At 46.5% G+C, this 25,141-nt stretch overlaps 1 protein-coding gene across 1 annotated transcript in view; it reads left to right on the forward strand.

Annotated features, from left to right (window-relative positions):
• The first annotated feature begins 5,100 nt into the window (after positions 1 to 5,100).
• INTS2 (integrator complex subunit 2) overlaps positions 5,101 to 25,141 on the forward strand; it is a 52,391-nt gene continuing 32,350 nt past the window's right edge. Inside the window, exons 1-12 of the mRNA XM_015426281.1 lie at positions 5,101 to 5,165; positions 6,679 to 6,984; positions 10,458 to 10,596; positions 11,981 to 12,083; positions 13,385 to 13,498; positions 15,758 to 15,888; positions 17,848 to 18,021; positions 21,526 to 21,752; positions 21,850 to 21,975; positions 23,383 to 23,454; positions 23,550 to 23,664; positions 23,844 to 23,912. Coding sequence (XP_015281767.1) covers positions 6,680 to 6,984; positions 10,458 to 10,596; positions 11,981 to 12,083; positions 13,385 to 13,498; positions 15,758 to 15,888; positions 17,848 to 18,021; positions 21,526 to 21,752; positions 21,850 to 21,975; positions 23,383 to 23,454; positions 23,550 to 23,664; positions 23,844 to 23,912 — 1,575 coding nt within the window. The 5' untranslated portion in view covers positions 5,101 to 5,165; position 6,679. The remainder of the gene's footprint in view (positions 5,166 to 6,678; positions 6,985 to 10,457; positions 10,597 to 11,980; positions 12,084 to 13,384; positions 13,499 to 15,757; positions 15,889 to 17,847; positions 18,022 to 21,525; positions 21,753 to 21,849; positions 21,976 to 23,382; positions 23,455 to 23,549; positions 23,665 to 23,843; positions 23,913 to 25,141) is intronic.

The following is a 25,141-nucleotide window of genomic DNA, read 5'->3' on the forward strand; positions in this document are numbered from 1 at the left end:
ATCTACTTGCAATTTCTTGCTTTCGAACTGCTAGGTTGGCAGGAGCTGGGGCCAGAGACGGGAGCTCACTCTGTCACGCGGCCCTAGGGGCTCAAACTGCCGAACTACAGACCTTCTGATCTGCAGCTCAGCGTCTTAATCTTGGGGGGGGGGCAATATATGGCAGTTGTTTATTTGAGTTGCTGCAGACTCCCACAGCTGCCCTTTTGGAATGAGTTCACTCCCTGTTTGGGGGTCAGAACCGGAGCAGTTCACTGAGCTTTTGGTGAGCTGTGTTTGGCTTTGTGGATTGCAACTGGTGTGGGCTTGAGATGGATAGGCATCCTACCTAGCGACAGCATGCCGTAGGGAGTTCAAAAACAGGATGGGAGGGTGCATGGCAATTCCAAGCAAGTTAAAAATGTTCTTGCTTGGAACAGAGTGCAGATTTCATGTCAATCTGTGCTTTCAGGTTTTCTTTATTTCCAATTTTCAAGCCCTTGCTATGCAGAGAAGTGCATGCCTGAAGGTGTGTGCGGATGCCTGTCACAATCACAGAAGAATACTTAGCATTTCTATACCCCTTTCAATATATTATAATAGTTCTTACAATAGAAAAAGAAGAAGAGGAGATTGGATTTATACCCTACCCTTCACTACCCGAAGGAGTCTCAGAGCGGCTTACAATCTCCTTTCCCCTCCCCACAACAGACACCCTCTCAGAGAACAGCTCTGAGAGAACTATAACTGGCCCAAGGTCATACCAGCAGCTGCATGTGGAGGAGTGGGCAATCAAACCCGGTTCTCCCAGATTAGAGTCTGCGCTCCTAACCACTACATCAAACTGGCTCTATTAGTCTTGTTCTGTTAAAGTATGCCAGCATAATTCCCAGATTGCATATAGGGGCCAAGGTTGACAGCAGCTTGCCGAAAACTACTTAGTTTGTAGCAGGAGTGGGATTCAAACCCATGCTTTATTTGCATCCTTGTCAACTTCTAGGAGGCTTAACTAAATGAAGGACAGCACTGCAATCTCCTCTGTCTCCTGTAACTAACAATCAGTGAATAAAACGTGCCAGCGTACACTAAATTCAGCTTTTTGCAGAGTGGGATAAAGTGACGTAGATACATATGTGGACTCCCCGGGTGTGCAGAAAAATAGACATTTCTGCTGGCTGCTTCATGATGTTCTCCCCACCAATGTAACGCTGCCAGAGAAGCCAGACCTCTTACATTTAATTTGACACCCATGTAAAGATGATGATTGCACACTCCCTCAGATCTAGGTTTACATTTTGCCCTGTCTGTAGGCCAGTTTACGCAATTACAGTTTTCAGAGAGTGCCAAGGAAAAGGAAATGTGGCTTTCCCTGGGTGCTGTGCAAACCATGCTACAGTGACCACGGCCTCCAGCCACCCCATAGCACAGTTGATGGGGGCAATGAAGACTTAGCCTGGAGACGGATCTCTGCTGATTTTCTCAAGGAAATGAGATTCCCTTCCAGGAAGCTAAGAAGCTCTTCTTGTAAACTCTGGGCAATAGCCATTAAAGTTCAGTTGACTCTGAGGCTACACTCTTCCAAGAAAATGTATCTAGGATTGCTTGGTTTGTTATTTCAGGGATGCAGAGTCAGTGGGGTTGCTATCACAGGCCTGTTTGCAAAATGGAAAGGGGCTAGAGCAATGACAGTTGGGTTCCTTTGTCCCCAACAGGTGCGCGAGAGGAAATTTGATGTACTTTTATGTTGCAAATCTGTACAACAGTCCCGTAAGGTAGGTGAAATGACCTCATGCTATAGATGAGAGAGCAGTACTTAGACCCATCTCTTTCCAAGGCACCTTGTAACTTTTGCTTTGCACTCGTGGGGTTTGCTGACAAAGGCGGGGAATAGCCATGAGTTTGTGGCTATTGTGAGCAGCAAGTTCGAAAGAAGGAAGCCCTCTGTCTCCAGTGGTGTTTGCAGAAGATGAAATGTCTGCTTGTCTTGCCGGAGGTAGAGGATCTCCACCTTCTGCCATTCTTTGTAAGTGACTTTGCCATACCCTCCCGCATCTCACAGGATATCCAACCTATCTCCTCCCAATTTTTACATTACTATAGGGGAGGGACTGTGTCTCAGTGGTAGAGCATCTGCTTGGCCTGCAGAAGGTACCAGATTTGATCCACGGCATCTCCAGCTAAAACGAGCAGGCAGCATGTCATATGAAAGACCTCTGCCTGAGACCCCAGAGAGCTGCTGCCAGTCTCAGTAGACAATACTGACCTCGATGGACTGATTCAGTACAAGGCAGCTTCATGTGGGGCTGAATTCTCTACACTGGACCTGCTGCACTTGCGAGGTATGCCACAGGTGGGCTTTTGCTGCTAAAAGGTTTACTTTTTGAAGTTTATAACAGGTCACCAATCACTTGGATACACCACAGTTCCTGCAGTCCTGATGCAGCAAGTGGTGGTGGCTAAAAGCATAGACAGCTTCCAGAGAGGATTGGATAAACATGGAGGTTCACAGGTGGCTGTTGGCCACAAGGTGTAGATGGAAAACTATTTGGCAGTGCTGCTCTGTATTCTTGGTGCTCGCAGGGCAACAGTTGGGAGGGCTTCTGGAGTTCTGGCTCCACTGGTGGACCTCCTGATGGCACCTGGGTATTGGCCACTGTGTGTCACAGAGTGTTGGACTGGGTGGGTCATTGGGCTGATCCAACATAGTTTCTCTTATGTTCACTTTAGGGTCAAGAAAGAATTTTCCTCCGGGACAGATTGACCCAGGGACCTGGATTTTTTTTTGCCTTCCTCTGGGCATAGAGCAGGGGTCACTGGAGGGTAGCTGTGATTTTCCTGCAGTGTGCAGGGGGTTGGACTAGATGACCTGGGGGACCCTTCCAGCTCTCTGTTTCTATTGCAACATCAAGGTGGGCCTTGCTGTACACTAACAGGCTTGAGAGGCATCCCACTCTGCTTCCCCCCCCCCCTCCATTAGGCTGTGGTAGCAAAAATAAAAAACCTAGGTGCACCTTGAAAACTAGCAGCACTTATTTCCGTATGTGCTTTTGTGGGTTGCAGCCAATTCCATCAGATAGATATCCCGGGGAATTTTTATGAGGTAGGGGTTGTTTTTTTTTTTGGGGGGGGGGGAGGAGGAAAGAAGTCAATGCAAAAAAGGTAAGTCTGTGCCTTACACAAAACAGAATCGTGTGGGTGTGCTGTCAAGCTGCAGCCAACTTTTCAAGGCAAATGATTAAGCAGAGGTGGTTGGCCCTTGCCTGCCTCTGCAGAGTCTTCCTTGGTGGTCTTCCATCCACAACAGAATTAGTGCTATATATACTGGATGGGTGAGGAGGCCAGAGGTTCAAACAGATAACCAAGTGGAATACATGAAAATTAACTGATATGGGTACAAGGTCAGAGTCTCATAAATCAGGTTTAAAAAAAGCCCCTGCGGGCCTAAGTGATTCCCCACTGTTAGGGGGAGTTTCCCCAGAATTGCAACTGATGGCCAGACTATAGGGATCAGTTCCCCTGGAGAAAATGACACTGGTGGAGGTGGACTCTCTGGTGTGCGTGGTGTGTCTATAATTTTGCCATTCAGTTACAGCTGACTTGCTTCCAAGGCAAGAGACGTTTAAAGCTTGTGTTGTGACCCTGGCCAAAAAGGGTGGTCTCCCATCCAAATACTAACCATGGTGTACCATAGATTAAATGCCGCCCCAAACATCCCCCCCACCACAGACGCCCTCCCCAATATTCAGGGATTTCCCAGGTCACAGTAGGCAACCCTATTCCTCAGAGACTGCTACAACCAATTTTATTTATTTATTTTCATTACTCAAGGCGGATTACACAGTATAATTAACAAAACGGTGTTGGAAATGGGACATTCAATCAGCAATGCATTAGGATTTTAGAAGTTCAGAACCACCAGAAAGAACTGGAGTGTGTCATCATTCTTAGTGGTACAGAAATTACAGAACAGGAACCTGCTTTCAGGAAGCTACCCATAGAGGTATAGACCGCAGCCTCTAATCATTTATCCAAGGAAGTTTGTGAACCATTCCCTGTCCTCCTGCAGTTTTCTTGCCTATGAAAGCAAACTTACGCCCCCCCCCCGCCTGCAGCGCCACCTAAAAGTCTTATGAAGTTTTTCCCCCATCGTAAGCTTAAATTAGGGTTACAATATTTTAAACAGCAAAAAAGGGGGACACATTTCCCAACTGACTGCTTCAAACCGGTGATCCCTATGACAAATCTCACTTGAAATACTCTTACTATGGAATCTGTGATCATTGCTACTAACCAGGAATACCCCTAACCTCCCAACCCCCAAAGCTCTCCTCCTTTGGAGGTTTTCAGACAGAGGCTAGATGGCCACCTGACAGCAATGCGGATTCTGTGAATTTAGGCAGATCATGAGAGGGAGGGCAGGAAGGGTTGCCTCAGGGCTTAGCTCTTGTGGCCCTTTCTTACACGCCCAGGGAAATGCTCATCGTCACGTTGGGGTCAGGAAGCCATTTTTCTCCAGGCCAGTTTGGCTGGAGATCCTGGAGGTTTTTTTGTCATCTTTTGGGCGTGGAACAGCGGTCACTGAGGGGGGGAGGTTTTTTTGTGAATTTCCTGCCTTGTGCAGGGGGTTGGACTAGATGACCCTGGAGGTCTCTTCCAACTCTATGAGTCTATGAATCTAAAAGAGGACATTTGCCATCAGTTCTCTTAGACGAGCCCCAAAGCCCCGCTTTCTTGAACCAGATCTCCGCTCCCCACATGCACGTGTCCGACTCCAGCAGATCAGCTTTATGCAAGAAGCAGCAACGCTGCTGCGAGCCTCTGAGGTGCCTCCTCTTTCGCAGCCAGTCCTCCGGCCCGGGAACGCCATTCCCGCTTCGGCAGCATTTCTAAAGGGACCGCGGCTCGACCGCCCTTTACAGTTTCAGGCGCCACAAAACACCTTCCCGGCGAGGGCTGCTGCCGTCGAACACTCGCGCAGGAAAAGGCGTGAAAGATGCCACTTCCGCCCTTACAGCAGCCCGCCCGCGCCGCTACTTCCTGCCCGGACCGGATGTCGTGGCTTTCCAGGCCTTCTCACTTCAGGAACGAACGGAAGTGACGTCTTTTCTCCGAGACGTAGTGCTCGGTGGGGGTGTGAAGGGTCTTCTCTGGGGCCGGAGGGGGAGGGCGTGCCCCCCCCCCCACAGGTGGGTTTAGGGACTTTGGGTCCCGGTCATTCCTCTTGTCTTCCCCCACAGAGACGAAGAACCATTGGACCCGGACGCCTGGGTTCCCTGTAGCTCCTCCTCCACATAATGTAGGCGGCGGGGGGGGGAGGGGGGAGAGGAGGACCCGCGTGACTCGGACTCCTGGGTTCGCATTCATATCTTTCCCTCACCGGGATGGGGTTGACATGGAGACTCGGGAGTAGGGTTGCCAGCCTCCAGGTGGGGCCTGGGGATCTCCCGCTTTTGCAGCTGATCTCCAGCGGACAGAGGTCAGCTCCTCTGGAGAAAATGGCTGCTTGGAAGGGGGGGGGACTCTGTGGCGCTGGACCATGCTGAGGCCCCTCCCCTTCCCAAACCCCGCCCACTCCTGGATCCATCCCCAAAGTCTCCAGGTATTTCCCAACCCAGGACTGGCAACCCTACTCGAGCGCCTGGGCCCCTGTTTCTCCCCCCCTCCCCCATAGGCTGTTTTGCCTCAAGTCTCTGTTCTTTGGTGATTGACAGCCCCTTCTGGCTTCTGCACACAGTCCTTGTCGTTTTCCCTCCTCCTTCATGTGAGACAGGCATAGTTCGGTTGAGAAAATAATGCAAGGTGTTGGGTGGAAACACGAGATGAGCACACAAGCAAAACAGAAGTGGTGTGATGCAGGCATCGGGACTGAAGGGCTTGGAAAGCTTGCCTTGGCCCCACTGGGGATCTGTTCGCTGAGCTTTAGGACAAACAGGAGGTTTGCGTGTCCCCAGGGGAGAAAGAAGGAAATGAGCCAAAGCAGTGTGCAGTTGCTTACTCAGTTTCATCGAGACCAGTTTGGGGTTGTTGTTTTTTTGAAGGCTCAACAAGAATGCCATTAACAGCTGCAACAGGGTACAAGAGCAAGCTTCTGAGTTGTACAAAATGCATCTTTAGCAAGGAAATGTCTGGTATAACTCAGCTTGCTTAGCCCTCCTTGAGTTAGCAGCATAGGTGACCGCCAGACAGCAGTCTCACAAACTGTTTTGGATATCCTGGCTCTGTCAGGAGGGCCACTGTGATTAAAGATGATATCCACTGTGTGAAACAGGATGTTGGACTAGACGGACCGTTGGTCTGCTCTGCCTCATCTGATGTTGCATTCTCCTAGGAGGCATTCTTCATGGGCATCAAATCATTTGAATTCTTGGGACAAATTATATGATTTTCAGGGTATCATAGTGCATAGGTACCATGCACTTATTCAGTTGGAAATGAGAACAGTTTGCATATTTCTATTATCTGTATGCGCTTATTATCATGTTCACTTGCTTGATGGTATTTGAACCGGTTCTGCTTTCTCAGTCCTCTTGGCACAGGCTGTTGCCTGCAAAAGCCCACCTGGCTGTGAACATGTTCATTTCTACGTTGCAGTGGGGGGTCAGTCTAACTCTGGCTGTGGATCTTTCCTTGGTTATCCGTCTGTGATCAACACAGCAGCTGCCCTCTGGAGTGTCTAACTCCCTGGGCTCTGCCTTTCAGGATGCCGGGAGAAATGGCTGACTGCTCCACCCTTCAGTTTGTCAGCCCCTACGCTTTCGAAGCCATGCAGAAGGTAGACGTCGTGCGATTAGCAGCCCTGAGCGACCCTGAGCTCCGGCTGTTGCTGCCTTGCTTGGTGCGGATGGCCTTGTGTGCCCCAGCTGACCAGAGCCAGAGCTGGGCTCAGGATAAGAAGCTCATCCTCCGCCTGCTTTCTGGGGTGGAAGCGGTCAACTCCATTGTGGCCTTGCTGTCGGTGGACTTCCACGCCTTGGAGCAGGACGCTAATAAAGAGCAGCAGCTCAGGTAACTAAAACGAGTAAAAGGGCCCGGGGGGAACCGTGCGTCAGGGAGAACGGCAATCTGGAGATCCAGTTTGGTGTAGTGCTAAAGACAGTAGTCGAGGCCACAGTCCCTAATAATTTATCTAATTAAGCTTATGAATCATTTAATCTGTTGCCTGTGTAGAAATGTCCTCTTGAATAATTCCATTTTGCAGAGTTAGCAAAAAGCCAGGAGAGCGGGGAGCCTTCCTGACTTTTTGCAGTGTCAGTTTACTTTCATTTATTTCATTCCATTTATTAATAGCCTATCCCCACAGCTGTGGGGCTTCAGTGTTCCCTCTAAGCTGAGTTAGTGTGAGCTAGCTCACAGTTTTTTAGCCTCCGGCTCACACCTTTTTGTCCTGGCTCAGGAAGTATGGCTCCAGATCAAACGCAATTTATACAGCAGTCAAATCACTCGCTCACAACTTTAATGCCAGCAGCTCACAAAGTAGAATTTTTGCTCACAGGACTCCACAGTTTAGAGGGAGCTTTGCTCTAGACAATGTACAAGAGTTCTAAAAGCATAAAAAACATAAACCCCAAATCCAACAATCTTTATTTATTTATTTCCATTTATTAATCGCCTATCCCCACAGCTGTGGGGTTCTAGACCAGTGTTCTCTCTAAGCCGAATGGTGTGAGCTAGCTCACAGTTTTTTAGCCTCCAGCTTGCACATTTTTGTCTCGGCTCAGGAAGGGATGGCTCCAGAGTGAAGTAATTTATGCAGCAGCCAAATCGCTGGCTCACAACTTCAATGCCAGCAGCTCACAAAGTAGGACTTTTTGTTCACAATCCACAGCTTAGAGGGAGCTTTGCTCTAGACAATGTACAAGAGATCTAAAAGCATAAAAAACATAAAACCCCAATCCAACAATGTTTATTTATTTAATTCCATTTATTAATCGCCTGTCCCCCACAGCTGTGGGGCTCTAGGCGATGTACAAGTTGAAAGCAAGTGGTGAAATTTTGTAGCTCCCGAATATATCTGGTGTGTGAGTGCTTCACATGTTCAGGGGGGAGTAAATTCTGTAAGGAATAAGGGTCCAGGTAGAGTGCCAGGCATGATGTTGACCATCCTCAACCAAATGCCTGGTGGGACATCTCTGCCTTACAGGCTTTGTGGTAGGCTTACCAAGTGGCGGCGGGGGATCCGCATGTCTTTACAGGATCCCTGCCGCGGGGACGGTGATACGCGTTGCACCGCCGTTGCCAGGATGTGACGTGTAGCGTCACATCCTGGCCACGGCAGGTGCAACACGTATCGCCGTCCCTGCGGCAGGTATCCCGTAAAGACATACGGATCCCCCGCCGCCACTTGGTAAGCCTACTTTGTGGAATTGCATAAGATCCCACAGGGTCCTGATGTTATTTGACAGGGAGTTCCACCAGGTTGGGGCCAGGGCCGAAAAAGCCCTGACCCTGGTCGAGGACAGCCGGATGTCTTTAGGGCCAGGGACCACCAGCGAGTTGTTCTGTGAAGAGCATGATGCTCTCCCGGGGGTGTAACGGAGGAGGCGGTCCTGCAGATACATCTCTCCCAGACAGCTCAAGGCCTTCAAGGTCAGAACCAAAACCTTGAACTTGACTCTGCTCCACTGGAAGCCAGTGCATCTGATGCAGCACAAGTTTAATGTGCGCAGTCCACGATGTTCCTGTCAGGACACGGGCTGCCGCGTTCTGGATCAGTTGGAGCTTCCAGGTCAGTCTCAAGGGCAGGCCAGCATAGAGCAAGTTACAGTAGTCTAGCCTGGAGGTGACCGTTGCATGTATTACTGTGCACAGTGACAAGTTGGAGACCCATGAAGAGTCACTGTGGGAGGGAGGCTGGAAAATCCATCCCCCAAAATCTCCCCCTCCACTCTTTTCTAAGTGCTCAGAAGTTCAAGCAAGCTGATTGCTCCCTGCCCTTCCCCACTGAATTAAGACAGCTCCTCTCAAAATTACAAATTTTTAATCCACCCTTTCTTACCCATTTAGGGCCCACAAGGCGGCAAACAATTAAAAAGACAATAAACATCATCTTAAAAAAACCCGTGTATTGATCTTTTAACACTGTTAAACTTGAGAACCATTATTTTAAGCTGGCAGTGGTCTGTTCATGTATGGTCTGTGTTTGTTGGGCTGGGCTTTTAACACAGGAGTTTAATATCTTTTCATGTTCTGTTTTTATTTTATTTTGTAAGCTGTCTCAGGCAAGTACCTGGAGAGGCAGTGTAAAATTTTTCTAAATAAATAAAAATATAAAATATATAGAACAACAATTACGATATTCCATCCCTCCTGGAGACTTTTCAGTTAGGTTCTTTCACTGCCCTTGGCTAATTTATGGCATTTTTTCCCCCCTACATACATGGGCCGTTCCCTGAGTATGTAAAGATGTAATCCAAAGTGTCTGAGCAGGTTGGCGGGCCCTCATTGCTGTTAAATTTACACGTGTTGCAGTAATTGGCTGAATGTGAGACTTGTAAGAGCAGTCGTGCAAGCTGTTCTGAGCTTCCCAAAGCAGAACAATATAACATTCAACTGTTGTTGTTTTTTAAGTGCTTCACATGAGAAGAGTCAACAATAAAAGCTTAATGTATATAATATAAAAATTCATGTATTTATTAGCAAAGATTTAAAAAACATATAAGTGCCCAATCTAATTGTTCCAAAGTGAAACCACTAGGCACAGAATAAAAGTATAAACGAGGCCTCCAAAGATGCAATCACACGCCATGTGATATTTCACTGATAATAATTTCTGGTACGGAAAGTGCCTTCCAGTGATTGTCTAATTCAAGCCAAAGCGTTCTTAGCAAAATTGTCTCTTTAGCAAAGAGCAATCTGTTGTCGTTTTTTAAGTGTTTCACATGAGAACAGTCCAGGAAGAGCAGTTGCAGGCTTTAAAAGGGGAGTGGACAAATTCATGGAGGAAGGGGATATCAGTGGCTACTAGTCATGGATGTCTACGCCCTCCAATACCAGGGGTGGTCTGCCTCTTTATATCAGTGGCTGGGGAACATGTTGCTTGTGAGCTTCCTAGAGGCAGCTGGTTGGCCACTGTGTGAACACAATACCGGACTTGATGGGCCTTTGGTCTGATCCAGCATAGCTCTTCTTACATTCTTATGATGCGCATAAATTATGCCTATTTGTCATTTGTTCCGCTTTTCAAAGTCATGGCAAGAGTGCAAGAAGTCCTGCCCATTAACCTGTGGAAATCTGTTCAGTCTCTCTCTCTTCTGCTCCCCCACCTGGGCTTCACCCGGCAGACTCAGTAGCTGAACAGGTATTTGAAACTGGACCTCTCCTGCACTAGTTTGCAGCACGCTAACCGCCATATTGCGCTGGCTGAAGGTCAAGGTCCTTTGTCTCATCCGGCAAGACCTCTCTGGGGGTGAGTCCGGTAGGCTTTCTCTTGCTCCCATAACGCCTTTTCTGGGCCTCTGTGGTTTTGCATCTCATGTCAGGCATAAACTTGGAGGAGGCAGCGGTGAGAGCATCTTGGTGTCTCAGCTGCAGCACGGTCTGACACTGGAGTTCGAGCACAGCGATTCCCCCCGTCGGCTCCGCCTCGTGCTCAGTGAGTTACTGGCAATTATGAACAAGGTGTGTGTCTCCTTTTCTTTTTTTTAAAAGGAACATTTTTGTTAATTAACGTTTTATTGAAAGATAAATATGAAATACAGAGGCTTAAGAATGTAACAATAACTGGCATAACAATTACAAAATTGAGTCACAGCTATTGTCAGTGGAGCAGAAGTATACTTGATAATATAGAGGGGAAGGGGGAAAATAAGAAAGAGGAAGAGGAAAACAAATCAGGAGAGAAGAGAAAGAGATACTAAGCTACATAATCCTTATGTTATCACCATAAATGTAGTTGAGTCATTATACGAGGTATTTCTTCTTGTGTCGTTAAGTAGTCTAATATTGGGAGCCAAGAAGCAGAAAAGTTAGTAAGAGTTGAAGCAGAGGCTAGTGGAGAGGTGTTAAGGATTATTTTAGCCATGAGAGTTTCTTGTGCCAGAGAGACAGATTTGGAGGATGTGGATTTTTCCATCAAGTAACAATTGGTGTATAAGCTGCTGAGAGAAGGATGGGAACAATTTCCCTTTGGGAATGTGCATGTTGTGTGGCATTTTAGGAACATTTTAAAATGCAGAAGGGGTGGGATGGGTGTGTTCAGTGCTGATCAAAGAGGAATATGTGATATTCTGTTTCTATTTGTTTGGTTGTTGATGATCAATGTTCATAATTTTTTTCTCTATAAAGTGTGTTTGGAGCTGGGGGGGGGGGTAACTGAGATCTGTATTTGATGATCAGAGCTTCCCAGAACTCTCTGACTTCTCCGGTCCTTTAGATATAACTCCGTCACGTAGGAAATCATTACTTTTGCTGCCCTACAGTGTGGTGACTGGCCACAGCCCTAGATGACCATGGCAGGTGGGGGAGAGGATTAGACAAGTTCATAGAGGAGGAGGGATATACAAGTGATTAGTCAGTAGCTAAATAGAGACTCCAGGTACAGAAACAAGATACTGGACTGGGTGGACTCATGAGAACATAAGAGAAGCCAATTTGGATCAGGCCAAAGGCCCATCTAGTCCAACACTCTGTCACACAGTGGCCAAAAATACCAGGTGCCATTAGGATGTCCAGCAGCAGTGCCAGGACACAGAATATCACACATTCTTCTTTGATCAGCACTGAACACTCTTGGTCTGATCCAACGTGACAATTCTTACCCAACTTTGCAGGATCTGGCCTTTCTGGAGAAGTAGTGGCAGAAGCAGCCCTGGTCAATTTCACACAAGCAAAGTCCTGCATGCTTGGAAAGATTGTTTTTAAATCTAAGGAGTTTCTTCCAGTTACTTTTGTTCAGGAGGGCAATCCTCCCTCCCTCTACTGCTAGAACTTTTTAAGGTGACTCTCTTCTCAGCCAGCTAGGTACTGTATTTATACGGATTTTATTTCGTTGTTGTTGTTGCAGGTGGCGGATTCCAACGGGGAGTTTTTTTTCAAATCATCTGAGCTGTTTGAGAGCCCGGTTTATCTGGAGGAAGCAGCAGATGTGCTCTGCATCTTACAAGCAGGTGTGCTCTTCTTCCAAACTCATCTTTTAAAATTCAGGCACAGCTCTCTCAAGTCACCTCTTGCCTGTCAGCTATGCTGCCATGATGTTTATGGGTGAGAGTGCATCTGCTTGACCTGTGTACCAACTGCTGCCGCATTCCTTCGTCCTTGCTTATTTATGACCTTGCTAGCTGCCTGTGTAATGTCTTCCCATCAATTACCCATGGGATAAGTTTCGATTCCCAGCTTTGGCTTTAAGGGCCTGGGTGTGTGTGCGTACAAATACCCTATATCCCATTATGCTTGTAGGAAAGTAGCCATTCCTAACAGTGACAATGTTACTGCCTCTGTAGCTCTTACATTAAAGTATAACCTTATGATAAGCGTGCACTCCTTTGTTTGGCTGTGGAACCTGACATTGCCCAGTCCTTTTTAACTGGAGATGCCGGGATTGAACCTGGGACCTTCTGCATGCAGAGCAGAGCCTCTTCCACTGAGCCACGGCCCCTCCCCTGTTGCTGTGTCTAAGAGTAAACTGGCTTGCACTTGTGTGGGTAATGCCAGTGGCACCATGAAGCAGCTCATAGACTAGATTAGGGGTCTCTGCCTACTTGGGGGAGGCTCTCCAGGAATGCAGGAAAGTATGGCTTTGTAACTTAGCCAAGAGAAAAGGACATGGTCCATTGAGGACTGAGCATGCTCCAATTGGGGGGGGGGGTGCCTACAGGGGAGAAGAGACTGGCTTGATCAGTTCCCTGAGAGTAGAGAATACTGGAAAGGGAGATATGGGGGAAATTGGGTGGGATTGCCAAATTGTTCCCCATTTCCAGTGCTTGTTATGGGAGAATTGAAGTCAGTGGGAATTGGACACGGTCTTGTGTGAAGAAGGTTCGTGCTCCACTGCTGAGCTACAGTCCTAATCCTGTTTGTGCTTTCCATTGACTTTGGAGTTGCGTCATAAGAACATCAGAAAAGCCCTGCTGGATCAGATGGGTGGCCCGTCTAGTTCTACATCCTGTCTCACACACTGGCCAACCAGTTACCATGGGGGTCAAAAACACGGCGTAGAGGCCTTCCCTTTCATCCATCCTGAATCTATTGCCAGTTAACTTCATTGGGTGCCCCTGAATTCTAGCGTTTTGGGAGAGGGAGAAAAAAACTTCTCTGTTTCCACTGTCTCTGCCCTACGCGTAATTTTATAAACTGCTATCATGCCCCCCCCCAATTCATAATTAGAACTGGGCTAGGTAAGAAGCACAGAATTAACCTCAGGCACTTGGCTGATTATTTGAACTGTTTTCTTAAATCTTCCCCTGTTCAGAGCTGCCTTCGCTGTTACCGATTGTGGATGTAGCCGAGGCCTTGCTGCACATTAAGAATGGTGCCTGGTTCCTGTGTCTCTTGGTGGCCAACGTTCCTGACAGCTTTAATGAAGGTACCGTGTATCCAGAAAGTGTACAGCCTTTTGTGATACTGGCAAGAGTGACTGTGGCCATCGGTCAGGTGCCCTTAGTGCGGGCATCTGCTTTTTTCTAGCTGGCAGTGGGGCTGATACCCTTTTCTTGGGCAGGACATGTCGCTGCCCCATGTACCAGTGTTTGGCAGTATCTCTCCTGTATCACATCATTGTATCTAGATTTGAGTCCAGTTGCAACAAGATTTTGGGGGTATAAGCTGTCAAGAGTCAACATTTCCTTTGTTGGGTAACGTGTCTGATTAAGGGAGCTTTGACTCTCGAAAGCTTTATACCCCGAAAATCTTGTTGGTCTCTGGGGTACTACTGGCATCGAATCTAGCCGTGCTGACTTGGCTGGTAGCCACCGAGGCGATAAGCTAGAAGCTGAAGACACGAGCCGGAATCAAGGTCAGTGAGAAAGCCAAAGGTTGGTTAGCCAGGAAGTCGTTTCAAGAATGCCGGTTTCCAGAGGCAAGGAGCGACTGCCGCACACTCAGAAGCAGGTCTGATCTTACAGAGTTGTTGCCGCACTGGAGCAGGTGCACCAAGGGGTTTTAAACAGATCCTCCCTCCCTTGGGAGTTGAGTCTGCAGAGGCCTACAACTCCTCTCGTTGACGTTGCCGGAGCTGCAGCCTGGCACTTCTGCTTCGTTCCTGCAAAGTCAGCCTCTGCCGTGCCCTGCGTCTGGGGCACTCAGGGGAACTCGGCCTTGGGGAGTCTGGCCTCAGGGTGTCTGCAGCTGGGGTTGCTGGCCCCGGCTCAGGAATGGTCTTGCCTTCTGGCTGCACCTCTTGTGCTGCTGCCGGGGACTCTTCCTCCTCCTCCTCCTCAGGTACTGCTCAGGGTTCTTCCTCTGGGCTGTCTCTTGGGGAGGCTGAGTTGTTCCCTGCCTCCCCCTCATCTGAGGAGGGGTCAGCCTCAACCGGACCTGGACTGGCTGTCCTACTGCAGACCAGCACAACTGCCCCCTGAAATGATAATATCTGTGGATCATAGTTCCATATTCTAGCTGATGTCGGAGTGGCCCATATCCACCCATGCAGGCCTGGAAGGCGTGTGAAAATTTTCTACAGTCCTCTTTGTTCCAGCAGCCTTACTCCCAAATGCGAGTTCTAAGATCAAAGGTCACGCGTGGGGAAATAGCCATGTGAGTTAGGGCGCTGCAGTAGGCAGTGGGTTCAATCCCTCCCCCTCTTTTCTTTTGTTAGTGAAGCGACATTTGCAGAAGACGGTTCCGGGGAATAGCCATGTTGGCCTGCTGGTGAATTAGATTCAAGTCCAATAGTACCTTAGATTAGAGATCAACACGATTTTCAGGGAATATGCTTCCGAGAGGCAAAGCTCCCTCCGTCAGACATTAGTAACAATGGAGCTCTCAGAGTCCTTTTTATCCTAGTCAGAAGGTGGGAGGGGTGTTGTAAACGATGCTCATAAAGGATGCAGAGGAACAGTGTGTGTCGTAATCAGCTTGGTTAGAGCAGAGAGGAAGTGCTCGGGGGCAGAACGTTAGCATCTGTGGTGAGACAAGAATCCCAGGGCCCTCTTCAGTCTGGGGGTTCTGTTGGGCTGAGCTTGTGAATTAGGTTCTGCACTTGCAGAAGACACAGGAGGAGTGATTCTGCCCCTTCTCTCTCCTCCCTGCACCTCCTTCCGCACACTACAGAAATGATTTTTCGGGGGTCAGAAGAGGCTGTAGGCTCGGAGAGGAGCATGAGAAAACTGATGCTTGATTGGATACAGGGTGGAGTATGTTTGTCATGCTTCTGATGAGGATTAATTATATTTATTATCTACAAAATGCCTGAAAAACTTGCACTGTACCATAGTACATAGTACAGAGGCTTTGCTTTTAGCATATGCAAAAGTAGACTTTGTATGCCTGAAAGCGGCCCACTCCTGTTGCTTAGCATGAGTTAACCGGTCTCAGTAGCTTTCAGCAGGCAACAGCCAAGCCCAGATCAGCAACTCAAACAGAGGCTCAACAGGCATCCTTCCTTTGCTCACATGCTGTTTTGAGAGCACCTGGAACACATTTGATTTATCTTCTTTTCAGAAGCAAGGTCAGAGTAGGGAATCATCCGTTGGTACATCATACAGTCTCCTCTGTGGATGGCACCGAACATTTAAATATCCTGTGTCTGCTCTAACTAAACAAGTTAAGAGGATTGTTTCTCAGGGAGCAGCACTTGTGCCATGTCAGGCATTCAGAATGAATGCAGCTCCTTTGGCTGTTTCAGTTTGTAGGGGCCTGATCAAGAACGGTGAGCGGCAGGATGAGGAAAGCTTTGGAGGCCGCCGGAGGACAGAGGCTCTCCGCCATCTTTGCAAGATGAACCCTTCCCAGGCATTGAGGGTCCGCGGCATGGTGGTAAGTCTTGGGTTGGCCCACTGCAGTTTTTGAAAAGACATTTCATGAAAAGACATGAAAAGGATTATCGGACTTGAAACGTGGGCTCTGGAACCTTGTCCGTGAACCTCCGCATCTCTTTGAGGGAGTTGCAAGAAGAGCCCCGCTGGATCAGACCATCGGTCAGTCCAGTCCAGCTTCCTGTTCACTGCAGTAGTCAACTGCAGAAGGCCCACAAGCTGCTGTAGCAGTATTTTGATTATCTCATCACTTTTCCTGCTGGTCGTGCATGTTTTCCTGTAGTTGTGAGCTCATACTGGGTTCAGCTGTTGGTGAACTTTGGTTGCATAAGGTGTTCCTTTTATCGTTGATATCTAATTGAAACACTTACAGAAAAATCAGATTTATTGCCCTTTAACAGTGATTAAGAGTTTAGTTTGGCCTTTGTATCTTGCTTTAGAAGATAACGAGGACGTACCAGATGTATTCTTAGATGCACCTGTTTGATTATCTCATTAAAAAGTTAAGAATCAATCATTTATCTTGATAATAAGCACACATTTAAGACAGAAGATATTTAAAGTAAGATAAGACTGATACTTTTTTCTATAAAAATGCACTGATGTGGTGAGCAAATCAGATTTTCCTGGATGGAACTCTCAGAAGAGATTAACTGAGTTTTCTCCATCTGTGGCTTCGGTTAATAGTAAATCCCTAAAAGCAGGTATAACCAGGAGACCAATTTGCTTTAAAATTTACTTTCTATAATACAGTTAAGAAATATTAGGAGCATTGATAAGTTTGGCACTTGTTTTGACAGCAGCTATAGGGTTAATTCTCACATGGCTGTATTTCTTCATGCCCTGCCTAATGAAGAGAACTATTTCTTCTTTCAGTGAAAGATAAACTCTCTGACGGCTTCCTGCCCAGTTTGCTGGTCTTCCTTCAAAGAACAAAACTCGCAGTTATCTCATTTGTGCTATCAGATGTAAAGGTTGATGCATGTAGAGCACCGACTTATGGCTACCCCTCGTGGGTTTTTCAAGGCAAGAGACATTCAGAGCTGTCTTGCCATTGTCCCGTGAGACATCCTGAATGTCTATAGGTGGATGTGCAGGAACGTCCCGGAGCATTCCAGGGATATGATTTGTCCTTCACAGTTTGGGAGCACCCCAAGTAAACACCTGAGGCACCTGAGTTTCCTTTTTGGAAAAAAGTTGGGTTTTTTCCACCTCTGAAAATATCTTGAAAGTTTCAGAACTGTAACTAATGTAAAGCAGAATGCAAAGTAAGCAGAATAGCATGTGGGTTTTTTGAGAGGTCATTGCTATGGGAGCAATTATGAGTTTAATAGGTTAGAAGTGCTTGAGAGACAGTTTGGTGTAGTGGTTAAGTGCACGGACTCTAATCTGGGAGAACCGGGTTTGATCCCCCACTCCTCCACTTGCAGCTGCTGGATGACCTTGGGCAAGCCATAGTTCTGTCAGAGCTGTTCTTGAAAAGAGCAGTTCTCTCAGAGCTCTTTCAGCCCCACCGACCTCACAGGGTGTCTGTTGTGGGGAGGGGAAGGGAAAGGAATTTGTAAGCCACTCTGAGACTCCAAGTGAAGGGCGGGGTATAAATCCTGTCTCCTCCTCCTTCTTCTTGACAACACAGTGAATCTGTACTCTCAGAAGAGTCTTCAAGATGTTCTAGGCAGTGGTACCAAACAGCATCAAGGATCTCTGGTTTTGCCAGCCCTTGAGCTTCTTTTATCCCATGTGTCAATTTGTCCATAATTAAATCTCCTAAAGTGTTTATGGTGGGCATCAACAGATCCCTCCAGTCCAGAACGGTTACCCCTTCTGCTGCCACCAAGAAACATATAAAGTTCTTACACCGTAAATTGCCTCGTTCCTTGAAAAATATACTCAGGACTTTTAAGGCAGGTGTTTCAATCCCAGACAGTTTTTGAGTTCCTTCTGTTTCCTTTGGGGCTAGGTGGAAGAGTGCCACCTGCCAGGCCTTGGGGTAGCCTTGACTTTGGATCACACGAAGAACGAGTCTTCGGAGGATGGCGTGAGCGACCTGGTGTGCTTCGTCAGCGGCTTGCTGCTCGGGACCAATGCGAAAGTGCGGACTTGGTTTGGAACTTTTATCCGGAATGGGCAACAGGTAAGAGCTTCTGGCAAGTGGTTTGGGAGCAGGGGGAAAAGCACAAGACATAACATTGTGGGAGTGTCTCATAAGCCAGAGCAGGCTGTTTGAAATAAAGCTGTTTCAGCCAATTGTTTTAATTAGGTTTATTTACTTAAACTACTTCATGCAGCCTTTTCCATAAGGCAGTTTACAACCTACAGCAAAGCTGAAGCTTCTTTCAGCTTTATTGGCGATGGCTCGTTTGTGTATTGCAACAAACTGGAAGAAGGATAAATCTCCACCTTTAATGTTGTGGAAGCTTAGAACTTGGGACCTTATGGTTATGGAGAAGATCTCTTTAATAGTTATCCCTACAGATTCAGATTCTAAGTTAGCTCACTTTTTGGACAAATGGATGTCTCTTAATCCATGTTTGGAGGGAATGAAATGTAATAAAGGTGGGAAAATCCCCTCCAAATAGAGGTTTCTTTTTTTAAGATTGTTCAATCTGTATTTTCTGCAACAGTGTATTGCATTTGCTTGTTCTGTCCCGTTTACCCCAGAAGTATTCCTCCCGGATTTATGGCCAGAACCCCCTCCTTCTAAACAAAAGAAAGAGATAATCTCCATTTTAATTGCTGCTGCCAGACTCACTATTGCTGCCAGATGGAAATCAAACTCACCCCCTCCTTTAGACTTGTGGTATGATAAGCTCTGGATGCAATTTATTATGGGGAAAATAGCAAACAGAATAGGGACACAATCAAATGAGGATTATCAATCACCCTTTGTGTGTAAGTAGTTCCCAGTTATCCAGTATCTTTCAAAAAAAGATGTGGTTCCATCTTTTATTATGGATAAACATTGGCTCTGTTTTTGAAATTGAGGTACCATAGATTTGTAAATTGGTATATCTACAACTGCTTCTAACTTCCTCATAGTCCGATGTAAGCCATAGGGTTTAGGCCATGCAAAAGCATTTCGTATAAGGCTAGTAGGCTGAGTTCACACATCATAACCAACGTTGTTTGAATCATTATTGTCTTGTTACGCTGTTTGCTGTCATATGTTATTTGTTGTTTGTTACATGTTATATGTTTAATTTTAAATAAAATCAAAAAAAAAAAGCATTTGCTTGTTCTAATGAGCATAGGACTCAGCATCATGCCCAACGTTTCCTCTCTGCTATATTTGTTGTTTTTTATTTGATTTTACCTATGTTGATATTCGTTTTGTTAAGATGTGTTCTTTGCTGATTTTTTGATTGATAACACAAGTATTTTAAATATATTCGCACACTTCCAAAACTTCCATGAAGGTACCCTTCCAAAACTTCCATGAAGGAAGATGTCAAAGGGATTGAGAAATTAAATTAAAAAAATCTCTCCCTTGCTATTAGAAGAAAAGCCCATCTTTAACTTTCATTTTCAGTTTCTTTCTCTATTTACAGCAGTCTATCAGCACCAAAATAGCTTCAAAAAATAAAACAATGTGCCTTGAACTCTGCTCATTTAAAACTGGCATGGAGCTGATCTGCTGAGGTCTTATTTAATTAGTTTACTAATTTAAAGTTGCTTTCAGCCCTAAAAAAAAGCCCCCTGTTCCGTGGGTCGAGTAGATCCTAATCCAGAATATGTTTGCTTGTGCCTACCCCTTGGCAGGATGTCAGCAGTACCGAAACAAAGTACTTTGCTGTTATGAGAGTGTGGGAATGAAGGCACCTTGAACAGTAGAGGCCTGGAGCTAGGGTTGCCAAGTCGACTTACCTGCAAAGCGGGGGGATTCCTGGCTCCGTCCGGCGTCTCCCTGTGCATGCGCTTTGCGCGCGTGCGCCACAATGATGTCACCAGAAGTGACGTCATCACGTCACCCTCGTTGGGGGCGGGGCACCGTGACTCGAGGGAAAACCATTGAGTTTTCCCTCGATTCACAGAGTGTCCCCCCCACAATGTGGCCAGCGTGATGATGTCATCTCCGGGTGACATCATCACGCTGGGGACGCCCTCCGGCAGGGGGTGGAGTTCCCCGCGGGGCCCAATCTGCCAGCGGCGGGTAATGGGCCTCCCGGGCGGGAATTTACCCGCCCCAGCGGGGGCCTGGAGCTGAAATAAAGTTAAAGCATGGTAATCGCTGACACTGGTAGAGATCTTAAACTTGCAGTTAATGTGGGTGAGCTTGCTGAACGACATCCTGCCTCTGGAGGGTGTGCATAGGGGAGCATCAGGACCTGCTAGGTTTTTAACTGGAGAAGCATAGTCTAGAAATGTCCTAAGAATTCGAAATAAATAAATAAATACTGCAAGCTGGGGGGGAGGGGTGAGCCTAGGCCTCCTAAGCACGGTTTCCATGGTACACGCATAATCCTTCATATGGCTGGCGGAAGTGGCCTCAAGCCATCTTGACTTTCAGCTGATCTTTAACCGTGGTCTCTGATTTTACTGTTTTCGGATCCTCCCTACCACACGTGCAATCCATAACCATGGTTGAGATAACCGGACATATTGGTGAAACCACAGTTAGGGGAAAAAAACAAGTCAGTCAGTCAGTCAACCCTTATTGGCATAGATAAAATACAGCATGGATCACATTTTAAAGTGCATATCAAAGTTATGTAAATATAAACAGTCAATCCACTGGGGCTTTGACCTTATATTCTCTTACCCTCATAGGGATAGAAAGAAATTGCGCTACTGAGAAAGTAATGTGAGGAGGACGAAGATCCGATAAAAGGAAAAAGTCTCCCTTCAGATAGACTATGCTTATTGTGCAAGAGGGGGCTGATTAGAACATCTCGAATTCTATTATAAAATTCACAGCTGAGCAAGATATGAGCAGTCGATTCTGGGTTCTTGCTGTTACATGGGCAGTTCCTTTCGAGGTAGGGGGGTATTAGCATATCTACCATAAAGGAAACTCTGACGGTAGGGCATCAAAGCATGCTAGCATAAAAGCTCGTCTTAGTGATGGTGCGGTGAGCTGTAGAAAATAATCAGCTATAAGCCCATTCCTCGGAGTTATGTTAAACTTCAGCGGGGAAGGGGTGAATCCAGAGAGTTTGCTTTTCAATATCGAACAAAAAACAAGCCATGGTTAAACACTGTGACTTCATTAGGCCTTGCTGGGTTTTTTACAATGTCAACGGTAATGTATTTCATACGATGACTGTCAGAAGGCAGGCGATCTGTTAAGCATATGTTTTTATGAGACATTTATGTGGTAATAAAGATAAAATAAAGCACGAAATGGAAACTGTCAGCAGACTGTAATGGGTTTTTGGATTCCGCTGGTAGGAGCAGATGTTTCCCTGCCTCCCCCTGCCTCCCCCTTCTCCACGTAGTCCCGTTGAACCCCTGAGAAGGCTGTGCTTGGAGGCTTGGGAAGCCCCATGGGGGGTGGTGCTGTGTATGTGTGCGGGGAGGGTCAGGTGAGATCACCTCTGTTCCTTGTGCGAGCTGAATGGTGGAACAGTTCTGCGCCTGTTATCTTTTATGCGCAGCAAGTTAGATCTTTCCCCCTCCCTCCTCCCTCTCTTACTTCCAGAGAAAAAGGGAGACCATCGGCTCCGTGCTCTGGCAGATGAGAAGGCAGCTGCTCCTGGAGCTGATGGGGATCCTCCCCACGGTCCGCAGCACCCGCATCACGGAAGAAGGGGACGCCGACACGGAGCCCAACGTGTCGGTCTATTCGGGCCTGAAGGAGGAGCACGTGGTGAAAGCCAGCGCCCTCCTGCGTCTCTACTGCGCACTGATGGGCATTGCCGGTTTGAAGTGAGCACCTCCTTTTAAAACCGTGTCCTTCTGTCATCGTGTCCGTTGTCATCTCCGGAGAAGTCTGACTTGCCTCTCTTTGTCCCTCGGGGTTCAGGCCCACCGACGAGGAGGCGGAGCAGCTGCTTCAGCTCATGACGAGCCGCCCCCCAGCCACTCCCGCCGGCGTCCGCTTCGTCTCCCTCTCCTTCTGCATGCTGCTGGCCTTCTCCACCCTCGTCAGGTACCTTTTGAACCACAGAAACGGTCCTTTTTTAAAGATTAAAGGCGCATTAGTTTCCAGCGGGCACTCTCGCGTGCAGAGGACGTGGGACTCCTTGTCACTGTGAGGTTTTTGCTGCCGGGGCCGTGTGAGAATGAACAGCTTGCATTATTTAATTGTTCTTTGTGTATGGTTCTTTACTAAGTCAGAATACCTGAACTTTAACTATTTAAGCGATTTTAACAATCACCTTCAATGTAACAAATTACTCTTTTTTATTTAAAGCTACTTCATTGTAATCATTATATGACCACCACCTCTTGTGTTTTTAGTGGCTTATCTTTACTTTCTCCTGTAGTTTATGGTTTCCCTTTCCCTATTTTCTTGTAGTTTTTAGAAAAGAAAAAAAAAAGAGAATGAACGGCTTGTTACTGTTCTTGCCCCTTGGATGTTCCTTGGGATGGATGTTCATTCGTTTTTATCATAGACTTGCTGTACTGCTTCTTGTGTCTTGTAATGCACAAGGGGATTCAGGACTTGGAAGGCCTCTCTGAAGTGATTGGTTGAGCTGCCCTGATGTCATAGATGAGGGCCTTTGGCTGAGATGCTCAGATCCTGTAGATAAGGCTAAGTGATGAGGGAGGCATTGGCTTAAGAAGAAGGCAGAAGGGAAGTCAGAGCAGAGGAAGCCTGCCATGTTGGCACAGAAAGTAAAGTGCATGGCTCTGTTTTTTGGAAGCACCCAGTTTTGAGACTCCTAGAGCAGGGGTGTCGAACTCATTTGTTACAAGGGCTGGATCTGACATAAATGAGACCTTGTTGGGCCGGGCCGTGTGTGTCATAAGATGTAATGCCAGGTAGCGAGATATAAACTTTATAAAGGACACAAACACAAAGGTTTTTTTAACTTAAAATAAAAACATGCTTAAAACAGTAGCACTCTTGCAATATTTTGTTTATTTAACAGTGTCTGATAACTGACACCTCTTGCTCTGAATTATTGCATCAAAACGTCTGTGCTGTTGCAATCTTGAGTGTGCTGTTCAAGGGTGTATCTGTAAGCTGCAAACCTACTTTTGATTTGTTGACATTCACCACAGAAATCTCATGCTCAGAGTTCTGAGTCTAGGACCCAGGTTAAAACATGAAATGGCCGAGTGATTAAGAGAGTCTGGTGAAGCAAGCTATGATGCAGCAACAGCAGCAGAACTGGAAGCAGGAGATGACCAGTTCCACTGCGGGCCTGATCCGGTCCCTGGGCCGCATGTTTGACACCCCTGTCCTAGAGCCTTTTGTGGGGTACAGGAGAGCCATGTCTACCAACAGAAGGTGGTGCCTTTGATTTCCCCACCCCCCTGCTAGCTATGATAACGAAACTGTGGGTGTTGGCTAAAAATGTTCCTTTTCTAACTCTGGGGTATCTTCTAGCACTCCAGAACAAGAACAGCTGATGGTGATGTGGCTCAGTTGGATGATCAAAGAAGAAGCTTATTTTGAGAGGTGAGAAGGTGCTGCTGGTCTTTTTCCTCCCTGGAAGTATCCAGCAGGCCCATGTCCTCTTCTCAAACACCCTCCTCCTATCTTTGTTTCAACAGCACTTCTGGAGTGTCGGCTTCCTTTGGGGAGATGCTCTTATTGGTGGCCATGTATTTCCATAGCAACCAGCTCAGCGCGATCATCGACTTGGTGTGCTCCACTCTGGGAATGAAGGTAAGCCGCTGCCTCAAGCCAAACGGCTTTTCCTCCTGCCAGTTGATTCGAACTGCATCGTTTGCTGCTTAGATTTACATGTTGCCTTTCCATAGGGATACCCAGAATTTGCCATTACCCAACACTGTGGGTAACAATTGCATGGGAACTCACTGTTTGTCTGAATGCACCTGTTTCAGATAGTGATAAAGCCGAGCTCGCTGAGCCGCATGAAGACCATCTTCACGCAGGAGATTTTCACTGAACAGGTAACTTGTAGGGGGATGGTTTCCCCACTGTTGTTGTCTTCTGGTTGTGGCTGGACATTCTGCCCAACACGTTGCCAGTTGCCTTCGCAGCTTGCCCTGCCCGTCTCTCCACACTCCCTCCCTCCTCTCCTTAGTCATTTTCCAGCTGCGCTGGTGCCCTTTTTGCCTTGCTTTGACCCTTTGCTCTGCTCCACCCGCTGGGATGCCAAAAAAGATATGCCAAGACTCTGTCATGCCTCTTCCTTGCTTAGTCTGGGCAAATTATTATTATTATTATTATTATTACTATTATTATTATTATTGTTGTTGTTGTTGTTGTTGTTAATAACCTTAAGAGGATAAAAGGATAAAAGTAAAATGAAATTAATATTAATATTAATATATTTATATTGTTAGCTACAGCCAGAATTATATTGACAGCTATGTGGAGAGAGAAGAAAATACCTATGATCGAACAGTGGCAAGCTTGACTTTGGGAATATTTTACCACGAGTAAAATCTCAGACAGAGTTAATTATACCAAAGTAAATAATTCCAACCTCTACACTTGTTGAAGTATGGTTTCCTGTAGTTCAGTATATAATTGAAAAAGATACACTTCCAAAAAATACATTGTATCAAGATACGTTATTTCTCTAACAGATCTCTGGTTTATTTGTAGATAATCAATAGATATGAAAATGTTATTTTGGTGACTGTCTAGAGGTTGTATGTTATTTTGTATATAGAGTTTTTAAGAAAGTTATTAATTTTTTAAAAAAATGCCTCATGGCCAGGAGGCATTTTGAGCTGAGGTGGGTAGCAGACACAATCACAACCAAAGAGGATCATGGAAAAAATGCGAACCAAACAAGATTAAACCGTGACAAACTTACTAATCAACAATTCTTATAATTTCATTTTGTATTTCTAGATTTTTAAATAAACAGTGCAATACATATAACGTGAAAATTATAACAAATTTAATAGAAAACTGCAATCTTTGTTTCTTCTTTTATAACAGTCCAAAGCCTTTGTAGATCACAATGTTTCTATCAAAGTCCTCATCAGTTGGGACTCAGTCCTCATATGCAGAAGATTCGTCAATTGGGAAAGAGAAAAATTCTTAAAGAGCAGAAAATGCATTTCACACCTCATTAGTGTAATGTATCCTAATTAGGAGAATGTCGGATCCCACTGACACAGAAGCCGGCATAAAGCCGTGTTTCAAAGATTTTTTTCAAAGCAGG

Source organism: Gekko japonicus, unplaced genomic scaffold (genome assembly GCF_001447785.1).
Source record: "Gekko japonicus isolate JY-2015 unplaced genomic scaffold, Gekko_japonicus_V1.1 scaffold476, whole genome shotgun sequence".
Classification (NCBI taxonomy): domain Eukaryota; kingdom Metazoa; phylum Chordata; class Lepidosauria; order Squamata; family Gekkonidae; genus Gekko; species Gekko japonicus.